Consider the following 27,354-nt stretch of genomic DNA (forward strand, 5'->3'; position numbering starts at 1 on the left):
ACCCTGATAGGATGGGGAATTATGGAACAAAATGGAGATGGAGAGGATACACAGGGAGGAAAGAATCAAACAGCATAGCAAGACAGATGCTGAACTGGAATCCCAAGGGCAAAAAGACGATGAGGTAAACTAAGGACAACTTAGACAACTGAAGAGGAACCGAAAGCTATTAAAATGACATGGGCAGAAGCTACGCCTGCAGCAAGAGACTGTCAAAGATGGAAGGCAGCGATGAAGGCCCTGTGGTCTGCATAGAATAAAGAGGCACAAGTCAAGTTAGTTTACACTCCAAGCACTTTACAAAGATATACGCAGAGCAAAACTAAAATACAGAAGGGAGGATAACCAAAACAACCTAATAGTGGGAGAAGAAATCATTTTTTCTAGGGATAGATCCAGGGGAAACCTCTATTCTTACACAACTTTTTAAGATGCCAATTCAGAACTGACTAGGCCTCCTCCATTCTTAAGAACTATCCTCCAACGTGACCTGTATCTACCTCAAGGAGAAGAAGAGTTGAAGTGACCCAGAGAGGTTTTTAAACTGTGATTCCAGCACGTCAAGGCATTTTATATCTAATGCTTTTCACTAAAATCATCCTCCAGTAAGGTTAAAGGAACCCACACTGTAAAGACTAATCAGGTCTAATTACAAGTAGTTAACTTAAAAAAAAAAAAAAAAAAGCGTGTCCCAAACCCACTTATTTTTAAAATAAGTTTTCAGATGCAGATCTCATTGTTAAATTTAAAAAAAAACTTGTGATTTTCTGGAAATCACAAATATACCCTAAATATGCTATTGTCTTTAGTTCCTCCACACCTCTTGATTCTGCCTGGACTTCTATGCTTCACTTGCCCTCCCTCCTTAAACTCAACATGAAAAGAACCTCAACAAGAGGTCAGAACTTCTCTTGCAAGACATTTAAAAAAGCAAAAATTAGTAGGTAGAAGTGTATAATTTAACTCATTTAATAGTAGATTGATTATGACGACAATGAACTAAAAACACAATTCTTGCTAGTAGGACTCTTTCTGATATTTATTCTAGCAGCCAAGTTTTTATATCCTCCCCTCTTCCCCATCTCCTAATCACTATGTTATCTGTATCAAACACAGTTGACAGGCATCGTATTTCTCTGAACAATACATACACATTTAATGTATATTAATCCAGTTTACATTTATCTGGTATTAATGTTTTATATCGTACTTATTTTGTACAGAAGAAAGTGTGTCCTACTAGCAAGTGACAGATACTGTTCTGATTTTGATAGTGCTGAGGAAATTGTTGGATTACGCAAAACTCAGGAAAAAAAATCAAAAAGGAAAGTAGAGCATGTTAAAAAACAGAACTTACATTTCATATATTTCAGTTAGCTGCTGTGCCAATGTTAGGTTCTTGATTTCCAGATAAGATGCCATTTCAGCTATAACCACAGCTGCACTCACGCCATCCTTATCCAACACTGATGTGCCACACATGAAACCTGACAATCACAAGACTAGTGTTCAGAGCAGTTCTATCCAAGATTTCCATTTGTTTTACTCAGGTGACGTGTTAAACTTCAGATGCCCTTTGTGCACACAGAACTAAACACATGTCCAACTGCTGCCACTCTATCTATGCATATGCTACACCCATCTACCCAGTAAGCCAGCCACTCTAAGAGTTATGGGGGTGGGAAGATGTACTGAACAACTTATCAGTTTCAGGTAGACAGAAGCCTACAGCCCTACCATGCTATGGTACAATTCCCCTCAAATCTCACACACTAAGCAGGGCTGGTTTGAGCAAGTACACTTGTATGCTGCAGGGAGTGTTGCCAGTGATTTAGTACGCAGCACTAGTCCCACAAGTCAATCATGAATCAATGCCCCACCGTGCTGCCAGCTGTGTAGTCTTTTGAGGACATCTAAAATCAAGGTTTTGACTCCTTGCAGTTGTTAAAGATCCTTCTACGTTTTATGTAAGATCAGGGATGTTCAATCTAACTTGGATAATTGCAATCTGCTTCCCTAAAGTCCACTTTCACTTTTAATTGGATATACTTCCTGTGCTAAACTGATATGTTTCTATGTGCTGCTAATCAGCTGCCATGTTCCTGTGACATTGCACCCTATATGATTTTATAAAATATGCTAATGAGTGTGAATATAATGTAACTGGAATATGCTTCATGCAAAAGTTCTCTTGTAAGGTATCATTACGAAGCTTATAATCTACTGAGTGTGGTCATCCTTTTTGTATGAATGTATCATTCTTGCATCTGAAACTAGAAATATGAAATATAACTCTGAGGGTCTGTTGTAATTATGCAATGTGTGGGGCCATTAACGGTGGTTTGAAATCTTGATGGCTCCCATTAACCAGGACAATTGTCTGTAGATGGCTCTGTTTCTGTAAGTCTTCCTGTATACGTGCTGGCAAGTGGACAATGAAGTCTTACAGTGCCATGTGATCATGTCACTTGAACTGGAATCCTTCTTTAACCTGGTGCTTTTCCATTTAGGAGGGGTGGGACCCCAGAGAGGGATAAAGAATTTCCACCTTATGTAAAAGATATGTAAGTGGGTGGAACAGAAAAAAGGGGGCAGCAATCACGAGAAATCCCCTAGCTACCACCTAACCTGAAACAAGGGCTGTACCAGGGGAAAGGATTGTGCCCAGACTAGGAAGGCGTCCAGTCTGTGACAGAAGCATCTCTGAGGGTGAGATTTTATCGGTATTCCATTTTCTTACTGTACTAGACTTAGACTTGCGTGTTTTATTTTATTTTGCTTGGTAATTCACTTTGTTCTGTCTGTTATTACTTGGAACCACTTAAATCCTACTTTTTGTATTTAATAAAATCACTTTTTACTTATTAATTAACCCAGAATATGCATTAATACCTTGGGGGGCAAACAGCTGTGCATCTCTCTCTCTCTATCTGTATTATAGAGGGCAAACAATTTATGAGTTTATTCTGTATAAGCTTTATACAGGGTAAAAAAGGATTTATTTAGGGTTTGGACTCCATTGGGAGCTGGACACTTGAGTTTAGAGACAGGAACTCTTAAGGTGTTTTCAGTTAAGCCTGCAGTTGTTGGGGGATGTGGTTCAGACCTGGTTCTGGGTTTGTAGCAGGCTAGCGTGTCTGGCTCAAACTAGGCAAGGCACTGAAATCCCAAGCTGACAGGGAAAACCGGTTAGAAGTAGTCTCAGCACATCAGTTGGCAGTTCCTAAGGGGGTTTCTGTGAGCCAACCCGTCACAGTTCCATCTAAGAGGTGGATGAATTTCCATAGCTGAAGTGTACCCTGTGTAGTCCTTATCTACCTCTAAGGGTTGTCAAGAGGCTTTGTTTGTGAAGTGCTCAGAGAGCCTCAGATGAAAGGTACTATAGAATAACTGCTAACTATAAAGGTATTATAAATTACCTACAGAAAATTAACAGTGTTTTAGAGATGATGTAGCTCTGTTGGCCCCAGGATATTAGAGAGACAAGATGAAAGAGAAGCATTCGACACACAGAGTTTTCTTCAGGTCTGACTCCAAGTAACTTGAAAGCTTTTCTCTTTCACCAATAGAAGTAGGTCCAATAAAAGATATTATCTCACCCATCTTGTCTCTCTAGTATTTCCATGGAGGATAGGTCCATCAATGGCTATTACCCTGGATGGGTAGGGATGGTGTTCCAGCCTCTGTTTGCCAGAAGCTGGGAATGGCCGACAGGGGATGGATCACTTGATGATTACCTGTTCTGTTCATTCTCTCTGGGGCATCTGTCAGAAGACAGAATACTGGGCTAGATGGACCTTTGGTCTGACCCAGTATGGCCATCCTTAAGTTCTTACGTTTTAAAGAGTGCTTTCCAAACACCTGTTACTCTGCGATCTGCTATTCATTGGAACCTTAGATAAGACAAGCGGTTTTTGGAAGTAATACTCCCTTCAGCTTATTTGAAAATACGAGGCATTAACCAAACACTAAACAATTGTTGTGTAGAAAAAAAAATAAGCCACCTCTCCACCTGAATACCAAGAGCAGGCTACTTCATAACTGTACTCTACTGGATTTCTTGCACCTTGCTCTGAAGCATTTGGTACTGGCCACTGTTGGAGATGGGATACTAGACTACATGAATCACTAACATGAGCCAGTATGGAAATTCCTATGTCCATGATGTACAAAGTAAAGTGGACCTTGCAATGGAGACAGGAACTTAACACAAGGATGCACCGGTATGGAGCTTTAGTTGAGCTGGCAGTTGGTTATGTACTGTTGAGTACAGTTAGTTCTGGGAAGATACATCAACTGTCAGACACTACAAATTTCTGAAGTTCTCTCAGAAGACTGTGTTAAGTGACAGTATCTGAACGTATCTGGCAAGTAGATTAATTTACTTTTCAGTAAGGTGATCAAAAATAGAGTTAGTAAGTGGTTTGGTAAGCAAAAAGTTAAAAAAAAAAAGCAAAGCAAAGCAAAAATTCAACATCCATTACAGAGGATGTTATCAACTGAACTGAAGACTGGACATTAGCTCAGTCTGGTCCATCAGGACTCTGTATGGATGCTACAGATCTTCTTATTGTTTTGTTAGAAGTTCAAACAGTGTCACAGTCCTTCACTGTGACTCAACCAGTAGCATCCACACAGCATTTGATAGGACAGTGACTGCCATTCTGTTAACTAACGTTAACAAGGAGTTCAACAAAATGCAAAGAGGAAAACTAAAGAGAAACAAATCCTACGGGAGTCCTTGTCACGACCAAGGTACATTAGCACAGAAAATATTGTTTACTAGCTTTCCACATTAAGATATTTTAGAATACATTATTGTACATACCAATAGACTCTTCAAATGCAAAAAGAACTTCTTTCCCACTGTTTAGGAGATCTTTTACTCTACTTCCAATCCATTTAAAACCAGGCAGTGTTTCCTGAAAATGAAGAGGCCACCCAGTAAGAGCTATTTTTTTTTCCAATACAACAGTATCATGGAACAAGGGGAACATTTGCTGCTTTCACATAAAAATAACACATTTCACCCCCAGATGCATTCTTGTATGAAGTCTTAAGTACAAGGCCTGGAATGTCAGAAAACCGGAAAAAGTAAAATGATGCAAAAGGACTTCATGATCAACAGGACCAAAGAATGCTGATAAACCAAATAAACAGAAGAATGGCCATACTGGGTCAGACCAATGGTCTATCTAGCCCAGTGCAAGAGGCTTCAGAGGGAATGAACAGAACAGGGCAATTTATCAACTGACCCATCCCATTGATCAGTCCCAGCTTCTGGCTGTCAGAGGTTTAGGGACAACCAGAGCTTGGGGTTGCATCCCTGACCATCTTGGCTAATAGCCATTAATGGACCTATCCACCAGGAACTTATTTAATACTTTTTTGAACCCCATTATACTTTTGGCCTTCACAAAATCTCTTGGCAACAAGTTCCACAGTTGGCTCTGCGTTATGTGAAGAAGTACTTCCTTATGTTTGTTTTAAACCTGCTGCCAATTAATTTCCACTGGGTGACCCCTGGGTTCTTGTGTTATATGCTACTAACACTTCCTTATTCACTTTCTCCACACCAGTCATGATTTTATAGACCTCTGTCATACCCGCACCCTTAGTCATCACTTTTAGAAGATGAACAGTCCCAGTCTTTTTAACCTTTCCTCATACAGAAGCTCTTCAATACACCTAATCATTTTGGTTGCCTCTTTCTCTCCCTTTTCCAATTCTCATATCTTTTTTGAGATGGGCTGACCAGAACTGCACGCAGTATTCAAGGTGTGGATGTACCATGGATTTATATAGAGGCAATATGATATTTTCTGTCTTATTATCTACCCCTTTCCTAATGATTCCCAACGTTCTGTTTGCTTTTTTGACTGCTGCTGCAAATTGAGTAGATGTTTTCAGAGAACTATGCACAGTGAGTATTCACCCACGAAAGCTCATACTCCAATACGTCTGTTAGTCTATAAGGTGCCACAGAGGACTCTCTGCCGCTTTTACAGATCCAGACTAACACGGCTACCCCTCTGAAGCTATGCACAGTGACTCCTAGATCTCTTTCTTGAGTGGTAACAGCTAATCCAGACCCCATCATTTTGTATGTATAGTTGGGATTATGTTTTCCAATATGCATTACATTTCATTTATCAACATTGAATTTCATCCGTCATTTTATCACCTAGTCACCCATGTTAGTGAGATTCCTTGGCAGTCAGCAGTGGACTTAATTCTCTTGAATAATTTTGTATATTCTGCAAGCTTTGCCAACTCACTGTTTACCCCTTTTTTCAGATCATAATTATGAATATATTGACTGGCACAGGTCCCAGTATAGATCGTTGGGGGACCCTGCTGTTTACTTCTCTCCATTGTGAAACCTGACTATTTATTCCCACCTACCCATTTATTTCCTATCTTTTAACCAGTTATCAATCCATGAGAAGACCTTCTCTTTTATCCCAGCACTGCCTACTTTGCTTAAGAGCCTTGGTGAAGGACCCTGTCAAACGCTTTCTGGAAGTCCAATACACTATATCCACTCGATCACCCTTGTCCATGTTTGTTGACCCCTTCAAAGAATCCTAATAGATTGGTGAGGCAGGATTTCCCTTTACAAAAGCTGCACTGACTCTTCCAACACATTGTGTTCACCTGTGTGTCAGATAATTTTGTTCTTTACTATAGTTTCAACCAATTTGCCTGGTACTGAATTTAGGCTTATTGGCCTGTAATTGCCAGGATCACCTCTGGAGCTTTTTTTAAATTCAGTGTTACATTAGCTAACCCCTCAGTATCTGGTACATAGGCTGATTTAAGCAATAGGTTACATACCAGTTAGTAGTTCTGCAATTTCATATCTGAGTTCCTTCAGAACTCTTGGGTAAGCCATCTGGTCCTGATGATTGTTTAATTTATCAATTTGTTCCAAAACCCACTCTACTGACCCCTCAATCTGGAACAGGTCCTCAAATTTGTCACCTAAAAAGAATGGCTGAGGTGTGGGAATCCCTCTCATATCTTTGGCTTTAAATGCAGATGCAAAGAATTCATTTAGCTTCTCCGTAACAGCCTTGTTTTCTTTGAGTGCTCTCCTTTAGCACCTCCATCATCCAATGGCCCCACTGACTGGCAAGATTCCTGCTTCTGATGTACTTAAAGTTTTTGCTGTTAGTTTTTATCCTTAGCTAGTTGCTCTTCAAACTCTCTCTTGGCCAGCTTTATTATACTTTTACACTTGACTTGCCAGAGTTTATGCTCCTTTCTAAAGCCAAGAGTAAGATCAATAAGAGACCCCATTCCAAGCTGTTTTGTCAATTAACCACGCTTAAACCCAGCAAAATCTGTTTAAAGCCAGCAAACAAAGAGGCCAACACACTCAGTTTAGACTATGAATCTAAGGCACAGTGTTTCAGAATAGCATTCACTACTGCATACGTAAGCAACACAAAATAAATACTTGTTATAGCCTCCCAAAAAAAGATTTAGCTCTTATGAGGAGCCCGATGGAACAGGAGCTGGCAAATATTCACAGCAGAAAGCTAAAATCTCCTTTTAAGAGATCTGACAGAAGTACAAGATTAACAGAAGGACAAGTGGTAATGATATAGTAGCAGTCCCGAGTGAGAGAAATATTACTCTCTACCTACAAAAAGGGGAAATTCTGTATCATGACTGATATTTAAGGATAGAAATTTCAAACCAGATTAGTATTTTTGAACTCTCGAAAGAAATTATAAAGGCTGGTCATATATATTTCTATAATCAATATTTTCCAACTCAAAAATACAGTATTTAGTAACAGACACCAGAATTTTCACTAGAGGGCAACAACACTTAAGTTGATTAATAGCACAATAGTACAGTCATTTTATACATTTTTTTAGCTCTTCATTGTTTGGCAAAATAGACAGAAAAAACCTCCCAGAGTTCTCATCTGGTCTCAACTGACAACTATATTAAACAAGACTTGAATCTTATTTAGTATATTATGTCAAACATGTTTTTTATGTTCTTGTCTCAGCTGCGGATATTCACAGAGCTCTAGGAAACTGAGCAAGATCTATTGTTGGTGTAGGATCAACAAGAAAAGTTGTTCCCTTCACAGCACCCCCGCATTTTTTTATTTAGAACTCGAAGGGCACAAAGTAAAAGGTATTTACAGTGTAGAAGAATTCTGATCAAGTTATGACAATTTTTAACTAAAATCTAGTTCAAAAACCTCACGTGCCAAATTAAAATACAAGTACTGTTCAAGTTAATTTAAACCCCACTGAGTAGCTTTCATGTCATTGATCTAAGAGAGCAACAGTTTCTGCATTATGCACTCTGGAAATTGCATAGCTTCTCTCCTTCCTCCCTCCCCCCCCCCCCAATCAAAAGGGATTCCCTTCCTCAAGGCAAAGTTTTGAGTTATTAGTCCCATTTGAGGATACTGGACCTAAAATTAACCTTGCAATTCTTTAGGGGTGGGGGGGCATCACACTGCCTCACAAGACCACCTCCCAGCTCTTCACAGACAGAGATTACAGTCTGCATACTCTGCAACATGGATTAGCAAGTAATACATATGCTAATCTTCAAGGTAGACAAATGAGATCTAATGGGTAAACTGGCAGTGCCAAAAGAAACACTGAGTAAAAATCCTCAGTCAACAGCAGCAAAAGAGTAATTTGTGTCTGGACTTTTTGGAGGTGTAGGTAATGAGGCAACCACAAAAACCTGTGGCAATCAGTTATGATAGCAATGGCTATTATATTCTTCCTGAATATAACACCTGGGGATTATAAGACACACAAGCCACCCTTACTTCAAAGTGAAACCCTTCTTGAAGTGCAATCGCCTTCAGAATTTTAGAGGAGACTGTGGTTGCTAACATGTAAATGTTCTTCACATCAGCTTCTTTGGAATGGTTCACCTTCCAGCTCCTGAACATCCACCACCCAAACAAAGCTGCCAGCTCGTTGCCGGTAAACACCTTCCAACGACCACTGCAAACAGGATGGAAACAACATCAAACAGTTCCTTCAAGTTTCTCAGAAACATGCATTAAGAGTCAAAGACTGTACAACATATTCTGCAACCACTGGAACAGTGAACAATTGAATATGTCATTCTACCTTGAAAAGTAGCGCCACGAACAGCACACTAACAGGGTTCTGTTACCTTGTCTCAATGTTTCCAGACCAAATTTTCTGTTTACAAGTGTGGTCTCCCTGTTACCAACCCTTCAAGCAAGATAAATGAACCAGAAAGACCCTATCAGCAATTCACACTCCACCCTCAATTACACCTGTGCAACCCCTTTGTCTTCAACTGGGTTCCACAAGCGAAGGGGTGGCCCAGGATTTGGCCCTGCTGTTGGAACAAAGTTAACAATTCTGTTGAGAATTCAGCGCGGTATACAGGAGTCAAAAGGTAGTAAAAGTATATGGTCATCAAAGGCGCTACGCTTACAATCACTCTTCGTAACAGATCTTTAGTGAAACGTTTTAACTAATCTTGCTTAAAATGCATCATTAAGATAAAAATGTAAAAAAAAATGAAGACTAAAAATAAATCTCAATATGATCAAACATCACGTTGTTAGGGATGATGGAATAAACTGGGAAATCTAAGTGACAATCAACATCAGAGGATGGAGTAGTTAGTTCCCCTTCCCCTTTTCTCTCAAAGGCAAGGTTAAAAAGAAAGGTCCCATTTCTTACTTCTCTTGTAGTTCTGCCACCGCCAATCTGTCTGCATCAGGATCAGTGGCCACAACCACTCTGGCGCTTTCTTTCTCCGCAAGCCTCAGAGACAACTCCTGAAAAAGGCGATTTAGCCATTATATGCAAATAGTCAAATTCATTTGTGGTCCTCAAGTGTATTAACTCTGCTGAAATTCACACACACACCCAGGTCTCTGACTTTATTGCATTACCATTTCAAAACAAGTGGAAACCCAACTGAAAAACAAAGTGACTGAACTAAAAAACTAAATACCAGCACAGATTCTCCTTCTTCAGGATTTGGACATTTAACGGTAGAAAAATCTGGATCTGGATCTTTTTGTTCAGGTACTGGAATGGGAGGCTTAAAGCCAAATGCTTTAAAAGCCAGCTGGACATAGTCATGTCCAACGCCATGGAAAGATGTATGAATGAACTTCAAGTTGGTCTTTGTGTTCAGTTCCCTGAAAAAGAAAAGCAGACTTCAATTAACAATATAGGTTATTTCACAAAATGCTGTGACATCATGAACCATAGTGAAATGCCAAGACAACATGACTGAAGTTTATGATAAAGTTGCTCTTTCTCCAGATGTCTAATGTGTCTTCAAAAAAATGTGAAAAAGGAAAGTTTCAACTGTAGGCATTCAATAAAGATTGCTGGCTCAATTCTTCCTCACTCTGGAAACTGGGATCTCTGCTGCTTGGCTGGTTGAAAGTCCCTAAAAATGAGACACTTACTTCCCTCTGCATGAGACTCGTGCTCTATCAGAAAGAGTGATCAGCCTGCTGTGCATGGCAAAAGCAGAAGGCAAGGGCTAAATCACCTAGTTTAAGGTAATGAAATCACCTACATATGGGGCACAAAAATATACCACAAAAGACGTACAAAATCCCCTTAATTTAGTCCATCCCTTACCCACGCTCCAAGTTGATTGCATATAGTACTTTTCCAACCCTTATTTTTTAAAGTTTGACCTACATTTGTCATTGCTGGTCAGAAACCATTACACTTTGACAAGTTTCTGAAGTGAACCCTGCATTAGAGTGTGGGAGTTGTTATATTCTTCTCATACACCACCTGTGATAGCAGATCTTTTTTAGATCTTCCATATAGCTTTTAGAAATTTCCTCCAGAGGATCTCGTGTAAGAGGACTGGTGTCTACTAGATTCTCATTCCAGGAACCATTCCATGGTTCAACACATTCTTCTATACATTTCAGGATCTCTTTGTCATGAGGAGATGTGATCTGAGCTCCATTTTCCCAATAAACCTGGCATAAAAAAAACTGACACTTAGAACTGTGTGTTACATGGGCAAGAAACTTGTAGCAAAGCACAGTATCAGACTGGTTTAGTTCTCCAGAACTTTTTTGGGATCGCTCAGGCCAAAGGTTTCAAGTATCTAATTTTAGATACGTAAATTCATAATTAGGTGACCTGATTTCAGAGTTCTTGAACACCCAGGCCCCCAACTGAAATCAGACTACGGATGCCTAAAATCAGGTACCTATGTTTTAAAATTAGGGCTGTCAAGCTATTAAAAAACTTAACCGTGATTAATCGCACGATTAATCACGCTGTTAAACCCTAATAAAAGTACTGTAGTGCATCTCTTTACCGTGTAAGTTGAATTTACAAATGTAAATTATGTACAGAAACCCCTGCAATCAAAAATAAAACTATGTAAAATTTTAGAGCCTGAAAGTCCACTCAGTCCTACTACTTCTTCAGCCAATTGCTCAGACAAACAAGAAGGTTGATTTTCTTTTTTTGGTGATTTGGGTTCTGTAGTTTCCGCTTGGGAGTGTTGCTCTTAAGTGAAATCTGCAGTGAAAGTGTTCTTAAAATTAACATGTGCTGGGTCATCATCCGAGGCTGCTCTAACATGAAATATATGGCAGAATGTGAGTAAAACAGAGCAGTGGACATGTAATTCTCTCCAAAGGAGTTTAATCACAAATTTAATTAACGCATTATTTTTTTAACGAGCGTCATCAGCATAAAATCACGTCCTCTGGAATGGTGGCCAAAGCATGAAGGGGCATGCGAGTGTTTAGCATATCTGGCACGTACATACCTTGCAGTGCTGACTACAAAAGAGCCATACAAATGCCTACACTCACTTTCTGCTGACATTGTAAATAAGAGCATTATATCCTGTAAATGTAAACAAGCTTGTTGGTCTTAGCAATTGGCTGAACAAGAAGTAGGACTGAGTGGACTTGTAGGCTCTGAAGTTTTACACTGTTTTGTTTTTGAGTACAGTTATGTAACAAAAAAAATCTATATTTGTACGCTGCTCTTTCAAGACAAGGAGATTGCACTACAGTACTTGTAAGAGGTGAATTGAAAATTACTATTTCTTTTGTTTATCATTTTTACAGAGCAAATGTTTGTAATCAAAAATAATATACACTTGGATTTCAGTTACAATACAGAATACAATATATTTGAAAATGTAGAAAAACGTAAAATATTTAATAAATTTCAATTGGTATTCTATTGTTTAACAGTGCGATTAAAACTGTGATTAATCGCAATTCATTTTTTTTAATTGTGATTAATTTTTGAGTTAATCACGTGAGTTAACTGCGATTAATCGACATCCCTATTTAAAATATTAACCTCGAAGTCCTATATGAAGAAAATCAACCACCACTTTTATAAAATCCTACTTCCTTTAAAAAAGCACCACTCCCACCCAGGGCCACATTTTTAGATTAGAAATGAATGAGATCAAGATAGACAAGCAACGTCCAAGATGTGATGCTTTGTTCCATAACTGAATCCAGTTGAAGGGTCACACTGTCATCCAACCAAGTCAAATCCTCAAAAAATACTGACACAAGTAGCTGCTCTTTGTACCACACATGTGAATGCAGTGGGAGCTTAAAAAACAAAGCAACTGGGAAACCCAAGGATAAGGAGCCTGGGTGATGATAAATACAATGCAGGTCTACTTCTTTTGGAAAATAGGCAAATCAAGTACTTCATATGGACAGCAGCACTGAGGCCAACACCCCAAATGCTGACTTCAACTCTTATTTTGAATTGCTCCATGTAACCCCTGCTCATTATCTTGTGTATTAAGTTTTCAAAGGTTAAATGCATATTTTTAAATGTACAGTCAAGTTCAAACCCTGATACGTTGGACAGGCTTCCACAAAGAATTACAAAAAGAGGAAATACAGCATGCATTGTTTGAGCAATATGTAATATTGTGGCTGAATACAGTGCTCCAAATTAATCAAAGATGGAAGTGACAAATGGAGCCACCAATTAAACAGAACAGAATCTCAAATGTAACTCCAGTATACAACGTATTTTAAGTAAGTCCTCCCAGTACTGATCTTTTTTTAGACTACGTTCTAGACAAAATTCTCTAGAAAGGTTGGGCTCAGTTCTAACCTAATTTTCAGACTATCAGCTTGGGGAGGGAAAGTACTTTACTTCAGATGCTTGCGTCATCTATGTGTAATGAATGGCAGAGGAACAGAGTTGCAAACTTTCCCCTCATCTGTATTCAAGACCTATAGTGGACTTGAAGTGGAAACTTCCTTGCTTCTGTTCTCAGAAAACTGGGGGTATAATTCAGAAGCCAATAAAATAGAGCAATTATGTGAAACTATTTTTCCTTCTAATGGGTATAGACAGAAAAACTCCAGAAGAAGTCTCATATATTAGATGTTTACAAAGTGCCAGTTGCTGTAGCATCTCAGTGTTTCTCAAATGCAGCCACCAGGGCCTTTTCTTGCGGCCACAGCCTCCTGGGCTGAGTGTGGCACAGAGCAGTGGCCCCAGTCCCAGGGCCACCAGCAGCGGGTTGGGCCCTGTCCCCCTCCAGAGACACAAATGCTGGAGGTGCAGGCAGCTGGTGAATTCCAAATTTTCCTGGGGGTAGGGGAGGCAGGCTTCGTCCAGGGGCTCCAGGCTCTCTCCACGCGCTGGCAGGCTCTGGTTCCAGGCTCTGGCCCCAGGCTCACCACGCCCATCATCGTTCCTGGGCCCCGCTGCCTCCCTCCCCATCCAGGGCTTAATTTGTCCCAGGGCTTGCTGGGGCTGAGTAAGTCTGCTGTGAAAAGTGATATTAAACATACAAAGATCACTTTTCACAGCAGAAGACTTACCAGCTAGCAAGTTTTAGAATTAAAAAAAGTGCAACCTAAAAAGCAAAAGAAACAACAACAAAAAGACAAGAACATCCAAAGCACTTTCTATGTGTTTCTATTTTGTTTAGATCCAATAAAGAACAGAGACAACTGTAAATTATTTTTACTACTGAGTCTGAAAAAACCCTACATGAATAAATTACAATAATTTGGATATGTGCATATTTATTTGTTTTTTCTAAAGTTAATTAAGTATTTTAGGAAAAATTGTCAGCATGGCCACCAGCAAGAGTTGGCCACACTCTGAGGCCATCAAAAAATGTGTTGGGAGATCCCTTGATCTAGGTGACATACACTGTATACTTGGTAAATCAACTTCTGTCACAAATTTGCAAAAATAGGAGCACAGGGCTTACCTTGTATCCATTGTCCTCCTTACGGTTATGTGATGCTGTGATCATCACACCAGCTGCAGCTTTGAGTTGCTGAACAGCATAGGGCTGAAAGACAAAAGCAATTTAAGTTCACTATTTCTGAGCTGACATAAATACATAAAGGTATAAAGTCAGTTAAGGGGTAAGTATTATAGGTTCTTAAAATTTCACAGGCTGATTTCAAAGATATCATTTGAACAGTTGGACAACCAGCACACTGTGTCTCTTGTGATAAGCGATGGGTTGTGTGAGAGAAAGCATGATCAGAGTTACTCTGCTAAATTAACATTCCCATAATAAACTTCCAAAACAGATAATCTCCCGCAGGTACTCCAAGGCACACAACTTTTTAATGTCTTATGGTGAAGAAAAGCCTCCACTTTAGATTACACATATTAGAGGAGGACAGAAAAGACTGGCGCAACTATCAAGAAGTCAAAAATCATTCGTATCCATGAAGGATTTCACCAAAACACTTGGTAAGCTAATAAATACAGCTAAAAATAGATTTTAAAAGTTATAGAAATAAAAATCACAATCCAGAAGGCAGAGAAGCCATCCATCATGGATCAATAGTAATTTTGTTCTTCAATATGGAGGAATGAATTCAGAGGTTCTTAAACTGTGGTCCGCGGAACACCAGTAGTCCACGAGCTCCATTCAGGTAGTCCGCGGATAGTTTCCTCCAAGGCACCCACCTGGGTGGCTGCACATGAGAGAGTGAAGGGCCACCCACCTAATTAGTGGAGCCACGCCTGTGTGGCTCCACTAATTAGATGCCTGCACCCTGGAGAAGACGCACATGTAAGGTGAGGTGGTGGCCTTGGGGGAATAGGTGATAGGTGGGAGGGGGTAGTGGGGTGAGAAGAGGGGGTGGGGGGAATTTGGGACATGCAGGGCTGCAGCAGCCAGAGAAAGAGGCAACTTTCCGCAGCTCCAGGACTGTGGCTGCCAGGGAGAGACCCCCTCTTCTCCAGCTCCAGCTCAGGGGCTGCTGTGATTGGGGAGAGACCCCTCCCTCCTTCCCAGCCCCAGCTTGGGGGTGCCACAGAGGGGGAGAGAGGGCATATCCATCACATTAGAAAGGTAAGACTACTGATTTTAAAATATGAGTTGTGTGCATTTATTTGTAGAACAAAAAACGTTAATTAAGTTTTTTTTAATAGCACTTTTATCCAAAGCGCTTTATAATAGTTAGCTAATGGTACAAACAACATTTGGAAAGATCACTAAGTGGTCCGCTGAGACCCTCAGTAATTTTCAAGTGGTCCACGGAAAAAAAAGAGCTTGAGAACCACTGAATAAATTGAGAATACCAAGGTTATAGATACACAGGTGGTAGCAACCACAAGCAACCTAATTTCAATATACTAGGAATGGAGTTCATAAAAAACACACTAGCAAAATTCAGGAAACTGAGAAACCTAATGAGATTATTTCTTCCCATAGTACCAGTCATACCCACAACTGGGGCCAACTCACTAAAACAACTGGCATATTGCAAATGCTGATCCAAGTGGAAGCCCCAGTGCTGGAGATATTTAGAAGTTTAAAATTAAAAATACACTACAGAGAACAATCCTTCATTTCCTCTACCTACCCCTGGGAAGAGTCTACAGGTCCCAATCCTGCGAATGCTCAAACACAAGTAGACCCACTGAACTCAACAGAACTACTTACGTTTTTAATAATTTGAACAATAAAATTACAAGGGATCGGTTTTCCATCTTGAATTATGGGCCAAATTTTGCTAAGTTATACATTTCTCACTACAGTTACTATGCTTAAATCAATGGAATTACTATGGATTTAATACTAGCGTAACAAAACCGAATTCAGCCCTATGATTTCTTAAGTCTTCCTAAGGAGTCAAATGTTCCACCTCTAGACTATTTTTCCATTTACGTTCTGGCCTTCTGACAAGAAAAATATTTAGCTAAAATTAAGATGACAGCCTTGATGAAATGCTAAAAACATTAGCTGTAATAGAATGAAGTGTAAAAGACTTACCACAAAGGGCGTAGGAACGTATTTTGAAAACAAGTACACAGGTACGCCTTTCGCAAGCAGGACTGCTGCAGTAAGCTTTGCAAGTCTATTGAACAAGAAAAAACATTCAGTGAATCCTATTATCCGCAATACTGCTCTAAAAGCCCCAATCCAAAGAACAAGTTCTTTTTCTGCTTTCTCTCAAGATGTTCTTATTATAGAATCACAGAAATGTAGGGCTGGAAGGGACCGTGAAAGGTCATCTAGTCCAGCCCCCTGCACTGGGGCAGGACCAAGTATATCTAGCCAACCCTGAGAGGTGCTTTGTCTAACCTGTTCTTAAAAAGCTTGAATGACAGTGAGTGTGTAAGGAGCTGCTAGAGAGACAAGGCAGGTGGAGTAATATATCTTTTATTGGACCAACTTCTGTTGGTGAAAGAGACCAGCTTTTGAGCTTATACAGAGCTCTTCTTCAGGTCTGGAAAAGGTACTGTCACAGCTAAACACAAGGTAGAACAGATTGTTTCACATAAAAGAGTTAGGGTGAAGTGGGCAGTTAACACCTCAAAAAAAAAAAAAGACAAAAGAGGGTTAGTAGGTTACACATTGTAGTAATAAACCATTCATCCAGTGCCTTTATTCAGTCCATGATTATTCTTGTCTAGCAAAGTTATGAATTTAAGCTCCCAGGCTTAAATTTTGAAGGTGTTGTGAAGGTTTACTTTGAGGATGAGGACTGATAGGTCAGATATAGTGTGTTCATTTTGTGACAGTTGTTCACCCACAGGTGATATGGTGTTTTTGTCTTAACATTTTTCAGTGTGAGTTCATTTGAAAAAGTACTTGTCTGGTTTCACCCACATAGTTGCTACTGGGGCATTTAGTGCACTGGATGAGATATACCATATTGTGAAGGACTCATGGATCTTGAAAGGTGTGTTGGGAGGGGGAGGAGGGTGGCGGCAGCAGAGAATTGATTGTTGTAGGGATGGAGATCTGTCTACAGGTTTTGCATCTGTTCTGTCAGTGTCTAATGCCACTGAGATGACGTGTCTCGGTCTGTGGAGAGCTTGCTTCTGATGAGCTTAGCAAGGTTGAGGGGGTTGATTGAAGGACACAAAAGGTGGTTTGAGAAAGATTTCTTTCACGATGTGGTCATCATCAAGTATGGGCTGCAACTTTTTGACGACACCTGGATGTGTTCCTGTGTGAGGTGGTAGGTGACAACTCAGACAGAGGGATGTGGTCTGAGGGTTTTTTCCATATCCAAGTAAGTTCCCATAGACTATTTGGGTGGCCTTTCTATGATGCTATCTACTTCTCTGTGGAGTGTCCTTGTGTGACAGTGTCCCGGGGCGCAACCTGGACTGCAGGACCACTGATGTCCTCCAAACCCACCAAGCTGGGATGCCCCTCACATTGTGATGCTGATGTCAAGCTACAAACTTCTGAAAGGCACTGCACTTACAGAGACATCCACAGGCAGGGACACACCCAACTACAGGGATACATGAATGATCTCACAGCCACTAATGAACCAATAGAGAGGCGCCAGCCAATTCCTCCCAGCTCCAGTCCTACACTCCAGAACCATACTGTCTTGCAATTAGTTAGCCACTTCTTCATAGGGAAGTGGACATGCACCTTTGTAACCTGAGGAGATTTCCTAAGCACTTTAGACAAACTCACTGGTAAGAATAAAACATTAAAATAAGTTTGCTAACTACAGAAAGATAGATTTTTAAGTGATTATAAGCGGTAGACATAAAGACCAGAAATAGTTACCTCAAGAAAATAAAAAATAAACATGCTTCCTAAACCCTCAACTTTTAGTCTAAGCAAGTGTTGAGGCAAACAGCTTTTCTCACCCTGACAGATGGTACAAGCAGGTTACAGTTCCTCAATACCCAGGCTGGGACTACCTTCCAGCCTGGAGCCAAATTTCCCCAGTTCAAAGTCTTTGTCCTTCACACGTTCTTCTAGGTGTTGAGCTGGGGAGGGGGAGGGGAGAGAGAGAGAGGCCAAGTGATGATGTCACTGTCTCTCTTTTATACTTTCTTCCAGCTTGGTGGAATGATCTTTGCTGTGACATGGGTTAGTCCACCCCCATGGCATACATGTCTTCTCCGAGAAGTCTTTGGATACTGGATTGTGTGTTGATGAGCCATTAATGCCATCTGGCTATTGATGGCTTCTCCTTAGTTACAACAAAGGCTGGCTGTGCGTGTTCCCAACCTCACAACATATGTCAGTAACCTATATAGTAATACTTCATAAATTCACAATGATAATACATAAAACCCAATAGTTATTATTGTTCAGCAGACCAAGACTTACAAAATGATATCTCACAAAGTATACTTTGTATAAAACATACCATAATAATATCACAGTGGTGAATATGGGGATTCCAGGGTGATACTTTGAGGTACAAAGTGTCATACCTTGTTTGGAGAAGGTGGTTTAAGGGCGTGGCTTGGACTTTCTCCTTGGAGCATATTCTGGGGTACTTAACTACCTGGCTGTAGAGAACATTTCTTGGTGTGGGTGGATGGTTATTAGATCTGTGAAGGTAAGTGTGGTGATCCATAGGTTTCTTGTATATAGCGTCTGTAGGGTTCCATTGCTGAAGTTGATCATGGTCTCCAGGAAGTTGACAGTGCTTTAGGAGTGTTGTAGAGAGTTTGACAGATGGTTGGTGAAGTTATGGAGGAAATTTAGATCATCTGTCCAGAGGATGAACACATCAAGTATATATCTCATGGTGCATTTGTCCATAAATTCTTCCTTAAGGTGACCCATTAAGTGGCTGGCGTATTTGGGAACCATCCCAGCACCCATGATTTGGGCAAAGTGTCTGTTGAATGTAAAATGATTATAAGTGAGGATGAAATGGATAAGTTTGGCAATGTGTTTGAGGTGGATATCTGAGAGTTGTTCATTAGTCTTGTAGATATTTGAGGCAGGCAGAAATGCAGTCAGGGTGACAGACGCTGATGGATAGGGAGGTGACATCCATGGTGACAAGGACAGTGTTCTGAAGGAGGCTGTTAATGTTATGGAGCTTCTGGTGGAAGTCGTCATGTCCTGGAGAAAACCGGCCCTTTGTGTGGTGAACTGTTTGAGGATGTTTTCTGAGAGTCCTGATATTCCTTCAGTAGGAGCATTGTAGCTAGATAAGGAAACCCAGGCAGATCCGTCTTATTTGTGTATCTTGGGAAGCATGTAATAGGTCCCTGGAGGGGGCAGGGTTCACGAAGGGTGAGGTTGTAGAGTTTCTCTTGAAGTTGTTTCGAGAAGGAAGGATTTGATGATATCCTTAAACTCCTGGGTGAATTGTAGTGTGCAATCTTCTTTGATTTCTTTATGGCAGGTGATGTCAGAGTTGTTGGTTGGCCTTGTTGATGTAGTCATTGAGGTTGAGAACTACGACAGCACCTCTTATCTACTGGTTTGATCACTATCTTGTGGTTGGATTTCATGGACTGTGTACCTGTCCTCTCGGCAGTGGCGAGATTGTGGTGGATGTGATGTTAATGATTTCAGAGTCATTTTTTTTTCCTGAAGCAATCAACATAATGATCCAGTGTGTTGTTTCGTTCTCTGTGAGGAGTCCAGCCAGATGTTTCTTTTTTCTTATGACTAATTGGCGGAAACGTGGTAGTTGTGGGTGGTATAGTCTTTGTTGTGAAAGAATTCTTCTAGTTCTCCACATTAGTATGGTATCAGGTTCTGTGGTGGAGCAGAAGATCAGTCCCTTGGCGAGTACAGAGAATGTGGCTCTAGTTAAGGGTTTTCTTGATAAGTTGAAATTCACACAGGTCATTAGTTTTACTGCCAGACAAACAACTTATTTTAAAATAATCTTTTCATTAGGGCTAGGGGGAACTTTAGTTCAATTTCATCGACAGTTTCTTATCTCTGAAACTACAACTTCACAGGTATTTATAACCAGAAAATTATTTGCACTTTGATCATTAAAAGTGATGGGGCGTGGGGTGGTCATTGTAAGTGAACAAGCAGGCTATGAAAATTAAGGATCCATACCATGTTCACTTTGTTCACTTTTTTAACAGTGAAGTGGAATTTTTTAATCACATGATAGTGTAATAGTAAGTGTACTGTAACATACTGTAAAGCAAGAGTTGCAGTAATAAAGTGAGAATTAATGAAGTTACAGGAATGCTTTCTCTGCATTTCAAACCATATATTACCCAAGGGGGGGCGGGGGGACACACACCCAAAAAACGGGCAAGGATACTAAAAGAGATTTTTTTAAAGTAGTATACCAGCCTGGCTGAGCTAAATCAGCAGCATCAAGCACCTTTATATTTGTAGAAGTTTGGATTTTTTTAAGCATGAAATTAGAAAAGACTCCTAATTTGTGAGAGTGTGTTAATGCCTGCATACTGCTGAGACAAATCAGTGTATGAGGCTACAAGAGGTATCGCAATAGTTACATAGGATTGAAGGAGGAATTACTCCTTTTCCACCATGAAAGTTTAAATCACATGTGCAGTTTGACAGAGTTGGGACTACAGTTTTGCACTAAAACTCAATACAGACACATCGATAACCAGTCGTGCACTTTTTTGATGTATTCAAGCTAAGGGCTTAGCATTTTAAGTTTGCTTTCACACTTAAGTCCCACACAGATATCGTGATTTCTGCATCATGGGACTGTCTTGCTCTTTAGAGTGCTTGTGCATTTAGATGGTATACTCTTTTGGGGCAAGGACCGTCTTTGTTATGCGTCTGTACAGCGCCTAGCATGAGGGGTCCATGACTAAGATGCTTAGGCACTACAGAAATTTAAATAGATAATACACTAAATTCCTGATAAATTCCCCATATGAAGAGACACATTCTAAGCCACACTTCAAATTCTAGTCTTTCAAATGGAATCAATCCTCATACCTCTTACTGCTGCAGCTGCTGGTCACCTGACCTCGCGTGTCATATCCAACAACGAAGCCTCTCTGCCTGAAGTCTGAAAAACACCTCTCAAGGTATTTGTACATTCCCTGCAGCAAAACAGAAGCATGAAGAGTTAGCTCCATTATACTGCACATACAGCTCAAAGATTACTCTGTTCAGAATTCATTATGCCACAATAATGGGGAAAAGGACTTTTGTTTCACTAGAGCTGGGTTAATGATAAAAAACGATAAACACTGGTTCAAATAGACAGAAAATCTGCTTTAATGGCGTTTGAAGTACGAGTACATTTTTGTTCCTAGAGTGTTCACAGGAAGAGAAAGGTTGCAAATACCCATGAGAATCTAGTCAGGGAGCAGAAACAGATAACCAGGCAGAATGGACAGAAAATTAGGTAACAAATCCTTGAAGCAGCAAATACTTGAGATTAATCCACAGGATACAACATTAATTGTAAATAATGAACCAATTCATAAAAGAAAAATCTGAATAATTCACACACACTTTGTTATATAAGTTTCAGAGTAACAGCCGTGTTAGTCTGTATTCGCAAAAAGAAAAGGAGGACTTGTGGCACCTTAGAGACTAACCAATTTATTTGAGCATAAGCTTTCGTGAGCTACAGCTCACTTCATCGGATGCATACTGTGGAAAGTGTAGAAGATCTTTTTATATACACACAAAGCATGAAAAAATACCTCCTCCCATCCCACTCTCCTGCTGCTAATAGCTTATCTAAAGTGACCACTCTCCTTACAATGTGTATGATAATCAAGGTGCGCCATTTCCAGCACAAATCCAGGGTTTAACAAGAACGTCGGGCAGGAGAGGGGGGGTAAGGAAAAAACAAGGGAAAATAGGTTACCTTGCATAATGACTTAGCCACTCCCAGTTTCTATTCAAGCCTAAGTTAATGGTATCCAATTTGCAAATGAATTCCAATTCAGCAGTCTCTCGCTGGAGTCTGGATTTGAAGTTTTTTTGTTGTAATATCACAACTTTCATGCCTGTAATCGCGTGACCAGAGAGATTGAAGTGTTCTCCGACTGGTTTATGAATGTTAAAATTCTTGACATCTGATTTGTGTCCATTTATTCTTTTATGTAGAGACTGTCCAGTTTGACCAATGTACATGGCAGAGGGGCTTTGCTGGCACATGATGGCATATATCACATTGGTGGATGTGCAGGTGAACGAGCCTCTGATAGGTCACGCGATTACAGGCATGAAATTTGTGATATCACAGCAAAAAAAACGTCAAATCCAGACTCCAGCGAGAAACTGTTGAATTGGAATTCATTTGCAAATTGGATACCATTAACTTAGGCTTGAATAGAGACTGGGAGTGGCTAAGTCATTATGCAAGGTAACCTATTTCCCCTTGTTTTTTCCTACCTCCCCCCCCAGACGTTTTTGTCAAACCCTGGATTTGTGCTGGAAATGGCCCACCTTGATTATCATACACATTGTAAGGAGAGTGGTCACTTTAGATAAGCTATTACCAGCAGGAGAGTGGGGTGGGAGGAGGTATTTTTTCATGCTTTGTGTGCATATAAAAAGATCTTCTACACTTTCCACAGTATGCATCCGATGAAGTGAGCTGTAGCTCATGAAAGCTTATGCTCAAATAAATTGGTTAGTCTCTAAGGTGCCACAAGTACTCCTTTTCTTATAGTAACTGTGGTTCTTCCAGATGTCAGCTAAGATACATCTCCAATTCTAAATGACCGATAAGCAGAGTCCCATCTGGAAGATAGGATTGAGGAGTCCTGCTTGCCACTAACTGCCTTACAAAATTCAGCTATGTGGCTGTTTCTAAAGCACAGGAGAGGCAGTCTGCCCTCTTGTGGAATAAGCTTTGATACCAGCCATGTGATAGCAGCCTGAAATGCACTGTAATCCATTTAGGTTCAGTTATTATCTGGGAAACTACACGTCCCTTAGAAGCATGAGAAATGGCAAACCCCCCGCCGCCCCCTCCCCCCAGGCAAAAAAAAAAAAAGACTGGAAGTGTCTGAAGGGCTCCATCCTATCACAGTCTGAAAAACATCTAAAGCAGGGGAATTTCTACTCCACTGGAGAGGAATGGGGTTTTGGAATAAAGACAAGTAGATTGGTTCAAATAAGTGTGACAAGTTCAGGAATAAATTTGGGATGAGGTCTCAACAACCACCTTATCTTTACAGAATATTGTGGGAAGGGTCAGTCATGACAGCTTGCAATTTGTTGGCGGGGGGGGGGGGGGGGGGGGTTAATTTGGAGGATTAGCAGTTGACTCCTGGAGAGAGGGAGAGAAGATTCTTTGGGTAGTTTCTGTGAGGAGAGAAATCTCCACTAGGTTCTCAAAAGCTTAGTATATCCCTTTCAGTGTAAGAACTAGAAAGGTTACTGACCATTGTTTTGTTTGTGTTATGTCTATTCGGGTTAAATAAATTTACTGTTTATCAAACCAAGCAGTTGGAAGTGTAGTCAGTTGGTGGGTTTTGGAAGGGAGCTGCAGGGCCCTCGAAAACAGAATTAGGAAAAGTAGCCAAGACAGGATACGTGCCTATAAATATTAGGCTAAGACAACTAGGAAGGTAAAAAGGCTGCACTAGTGATCCAGAGACCCTGATAAATATGGGGTGTGCCCAGAAAGGGGTAGATCATGACAAGATTTTATGCGTAGCCTCATGCCCTTTTGGGACCAAGGTCCTTGTATATGGAGGTGGGTCCAGGTATGCACTGCACCCTGTTCCTGATGCATCTGTGATCAATGTCTTTGTAGGCAGTAGTGTGGAGAAGGGTAACAAGCTGGTCTGACCACCTGTTTGGTACTGACAGACTGGGAGCTCGGAGTAGAACTGGCATGCTTATTTGATGTTTTGCAGTGTGATACATTGACCTTAGCCAGCCTTTAATGCATGTAGGTGAAGTCTGATTAGTAATGTCACATATGTGCAAGTTTGTCGCAGGTTTTTTCTGTGATGTCAACCACCTGGATAGAGCAAAATCTGTACTTGGGAAAATATATTTTTGCTGATTTTGAATAGATTAGTGTTTCTAAAAGCTCTGATAGGTAGGCAGATTTTTCATAGTTTACCATGCGGCTCAGCTGTCTGAATTCAGCCAATCATCCAGATATGGAAAATGTGAATGCCGTATCTCCTTAGATGTGTTGCCACAACCATTAGGCATTTTATAAAATATTTTTGCTGTGGAGAGACCAAATAACAGCACTTCATATTGGTAATGACTGGGCCCTACTGTGAATTCTAGATCATCCACCGTAGGTTGGATGGATTGAGATATAAAATTGAGTGCTGTGAAGGCAGAGAGCCACAAACCAATCTTGAGCATGAAGAGAACATATGGCGGCAAACATTACCATTCTGAATCTCAAAACTGGATCGGACAAGGCCCCCCTTTCTTCTTTGGAATAAGGAAATATCAAGAACAAAAAATTTCCACTGAATTCCAAAAAGGTAGCTCTCCTAGAGGCACCAGAGAAGCCACTTTTAGTTTATTTTCATCAGAAGGATCTCTGAAGAGAGATGGGTAGGAGGCAAGGACAAACTGGATGGAATAGCCTCATGAGACAACTTTCAGCACTTCTTTTACTGCAGACCAAGCCTGATGGAAGAAAGCAAGCCAGCATCCAAAAGGTAGCATTTGTGGATTGCTTGTCTGATGGGTATCAAACCTACTGTCTGAAAAGCAGATGAAAGTTAACCAGACACCGAGAAAGATGGTCTCCTCCAAGAAAAGCTCTACCTCTTTCCAGGTGGGTATGCAGAAAACCATTGTTGAGGGTATGCAGGTGTCTTCTGTATGGATTTCCCTTGGTATTTAAAGCTTGCAATTTGGGGTAGAGATGTAGAGACCCAATGAGCAAAGCATAGCCCAGGTGCCTTTTAGGGAATGTAACTGCACATCATCTGTATGTGCGATACATAAGGGTCTGTACCCTTAAGTAAGTCCTTAACTTTGTTTTGCAGCTCCCAAGGGATTCCAGAGGCCTGTAATCATGACTCTCTGCACATAGTCTCCACCATGGCCAGGGATCTATGGCTGCCTGTAAAGATGCTTTTGCCACAAGCTGGCCTTCAGCAATGATGGCTTTTAACTCTGGATTCCTGAAGTTCAGCCAAGAAGGGGGTACAATTATCTCATTTAGCATAGGGTATTTTGTAAATAAGGCTTGATAACTGCGATGAGCAAACAGTGTTGCTGACAAATAAGCCTCTCTTTCAATGGCAGCTAATTTACTTGCGTGTTTGCACACTGGTCTTGTCCTGGACTGCAGAGACCTCTAAAGAATCCAGTGTTGGACAGATGCAAAGATGCTCCAGCCATTTGATACTTCATTTCTGCCTCTAGCTGTTGGTGGTAAAGTTGCTGATATCTGCCACAAGGGTCTAGGTTGGTTCTAAGATGCCTTCATTAATTCACAGTGCGATTCTTCAAGGAGTGTTTCAAAGCTCACAAGCTTTTGCTTCAATTACTAGGTCTCTATTTTGAGTGTCTCTGCAACATGAGAGTAGCAGCTTCATGGAATGCTCTAAAGTCATCAGAAATCAGTCCAGGAGTTGAAGAAACTTGTCAGGAGAGGACAGTGACGTGTCTCTGAGAGAAGATTAAGGAGGGTGTTGCTCAGGATGCTTTAGACCTGCCTGTTCCTCCAGCAGAAGAGGAATGTGACCTATATTTGCTTAAGTGGTAGGAGGGAGATTGGCTCCTGGCTGCTCTAGATTTAGATCCCCAGTATATGCCTATTGCTAAGGTGGAGCATTGTAGCGATAAAGCTGGTTCTGTCTGGTAAGGCTGACCAGACCATTACCATGGCTAAGACAGATGAGTCAAGGCTCTGCAGTAAGTGTCCCTGTGTTTAGACAGAGACCTTCCGAGAAGACTCCCTACTAGACAGCGGAGAGAAGGTATGTCCCTGGTGATGGATATGAGCGATAAGTCTCCTCCAGAGGTGGTGCCAATCTTTGAGGTGACTTCTGTACCCTAATGCTGGAGAGCCAAGTGTAGTGTCATCGGTGCTGAGGGTGATGTCAGAGACATGACATATCTTCCTCTAACATTGAATTGGCCAGTACCATTAATGTATCCATTGTCTGTATTGGTGACAGTATAGTGTCTATGCAGGTGCCAATGGCTGATTGCCAACAGTATTGTCAGGTGTAGGCACCAAGTGACTTGTGCCTCTTCAATGGGGAGCTGGAGACAGAGCCAGCATCATCTGCCCCTATTGAACAAGCGGGATTAGTGCTCTGTTTCTGGGAGGAGAGAAAGGGTTTGAACTTCTTGTGGGAAGAAGGGGGGGGGTCAGTGCAAGGAGCCATATCTATCCCGATGTTCAGAATTTCCCTTGCCTCAGTGAGGTGATAGTACTAGTCCTCTATGCCCAAGTGGCTGTTGGTACCAAGGTTGTCTTCAGAGGTCCCATATCAGGGGCACCAGTAGACTGGGACATAGAAGAGATTAGATCCATTTGGAGGTTGATCCTTGATTGTGTCTGAATTCCCTTACTGATTGTTTGAGAAAGCATAGCTTAAGCTGAGTGTCCCTGGACTTTGCTGCTCGGTATAACCCAATTCCTTTTCAACCAGGACAATCTGGCACATGGATCTCACCAAGAGAGAGACAGTTGCTGTGGCAGTCTGTAACAGGAATGACTCCTTGGCAGAATAGACAGTTTGAAACCAAAGGATTTTGAATCTACCATTTTAGGCCCAGACAAGGATGCAAAGAGCTGAGGAAAAGTTTTAAATTTAAATCTTTTGTGGGTTTTTCGTAACTCAAATCAAAGGGGGGGGCTATGCGAAGGGAATTAATCCCAATGTATCAGAGTAGTTCTGCTAAGGGGTTTTGGGCTGACACAGGTGTTAAGAGAAGAGAGGAATGGATGCAGCTGCTTTGCCCTTTAAGTAACATTCACTGCCAGGCATGGCCCAATTGACACTGCTATTCACAGATCCCAATCCTGTGCACATAATGTGCAGGTGCACCTAGAGTGGGATTCACACAAACACATACCCTAAGAAGAAAGTTATGTTCTTTCTGCATACTGATGGAATCATAGGCCATGGCATCTCTTAGTCACCCTCTGAAGCTTCACAAATGCTGAATAGAAGCAATGTCAAGATTGAGCCCCATTCGACTTCTGTAAAGGATTTTCAC

The 27,354-nt window shown here is 40.9% G+C and overlaps 1 protein-coding gene and 1 long non-coding RNA gene across 3 annotated transcripts in view; one reads left to right on the plus strand and one right to left on the minus strand.

The window, feature by feature from the left end:
• LOC142071192 (uncharacterized) overlaps window positions 1–27,354 on the plus strand; it is a 91,849-nt gene that overhangs the window by 43,926 nt on the left and 20,569 nt on the right. The window lies entirely within an intron of this gene.
• PGM2L1 (phosphoglucomutase 2 like 1) overlaps window positions 1–27,354 on the minus strand; it is an 80,390-nt gene that overhangs the window by 11,160 nt on the left and 41,876 nt on the right. For both annotated transcript variants that reach the window (XM_048838834.2, XM_048838843.2), the window contains exons 3-11: window positions 21,166–21,272; window positions 16,270–16,354; window positions 14,242–14,325; window positions 10,794–10,987; window positions 9,988–10,177; window positions 9,711–9,808; window positions 8,813–8,993; window positions 4,829–4,922; window positions 1,358–1,487 (exon numbers count right to left, since the gene is read on the minus strand). In XM_048838834.2, the coding sequence (XP_048694791.1) occupies window positions 1,358–1,487; window positions 4,829–4,922; window positions 8,813–8,993; window positions 9,711–9,808; window positions 9,988–10,177; window positions 10,794–10,987; window positions 14,242–14,325; window positions 16,270–16,354; window positions 21,166–21,272 (1,163 nt within the window). The remainder of the gene's footprint in view (window positions 1–1,357; window positions 1,488–4,828; window positions 4,923–8,812; window positions 8,994–9,710; window positions 9,809–9,987; window positions 10,178–10,793; window positions 10,988–14,241; window positions 14,326–16,269; window positions 16,355–21,165; window positions 21,273–27,354) is intronic.

The sequence above is a fragment of the Caretta caretta genome, chromosome 1 (genome assembly GCF_965140235.1).
Source record: "Caretta caretta isolate rCarCar2 chromosome 1, rCarCar1.hap1, whole genome shotgun sequence".
In the NCBI taxonomy this organism is placed as follows: Eukaryota; Metazoa; Chordata; order Testudines; family Cheloniidae; genus Caretta; species Caretta caretta.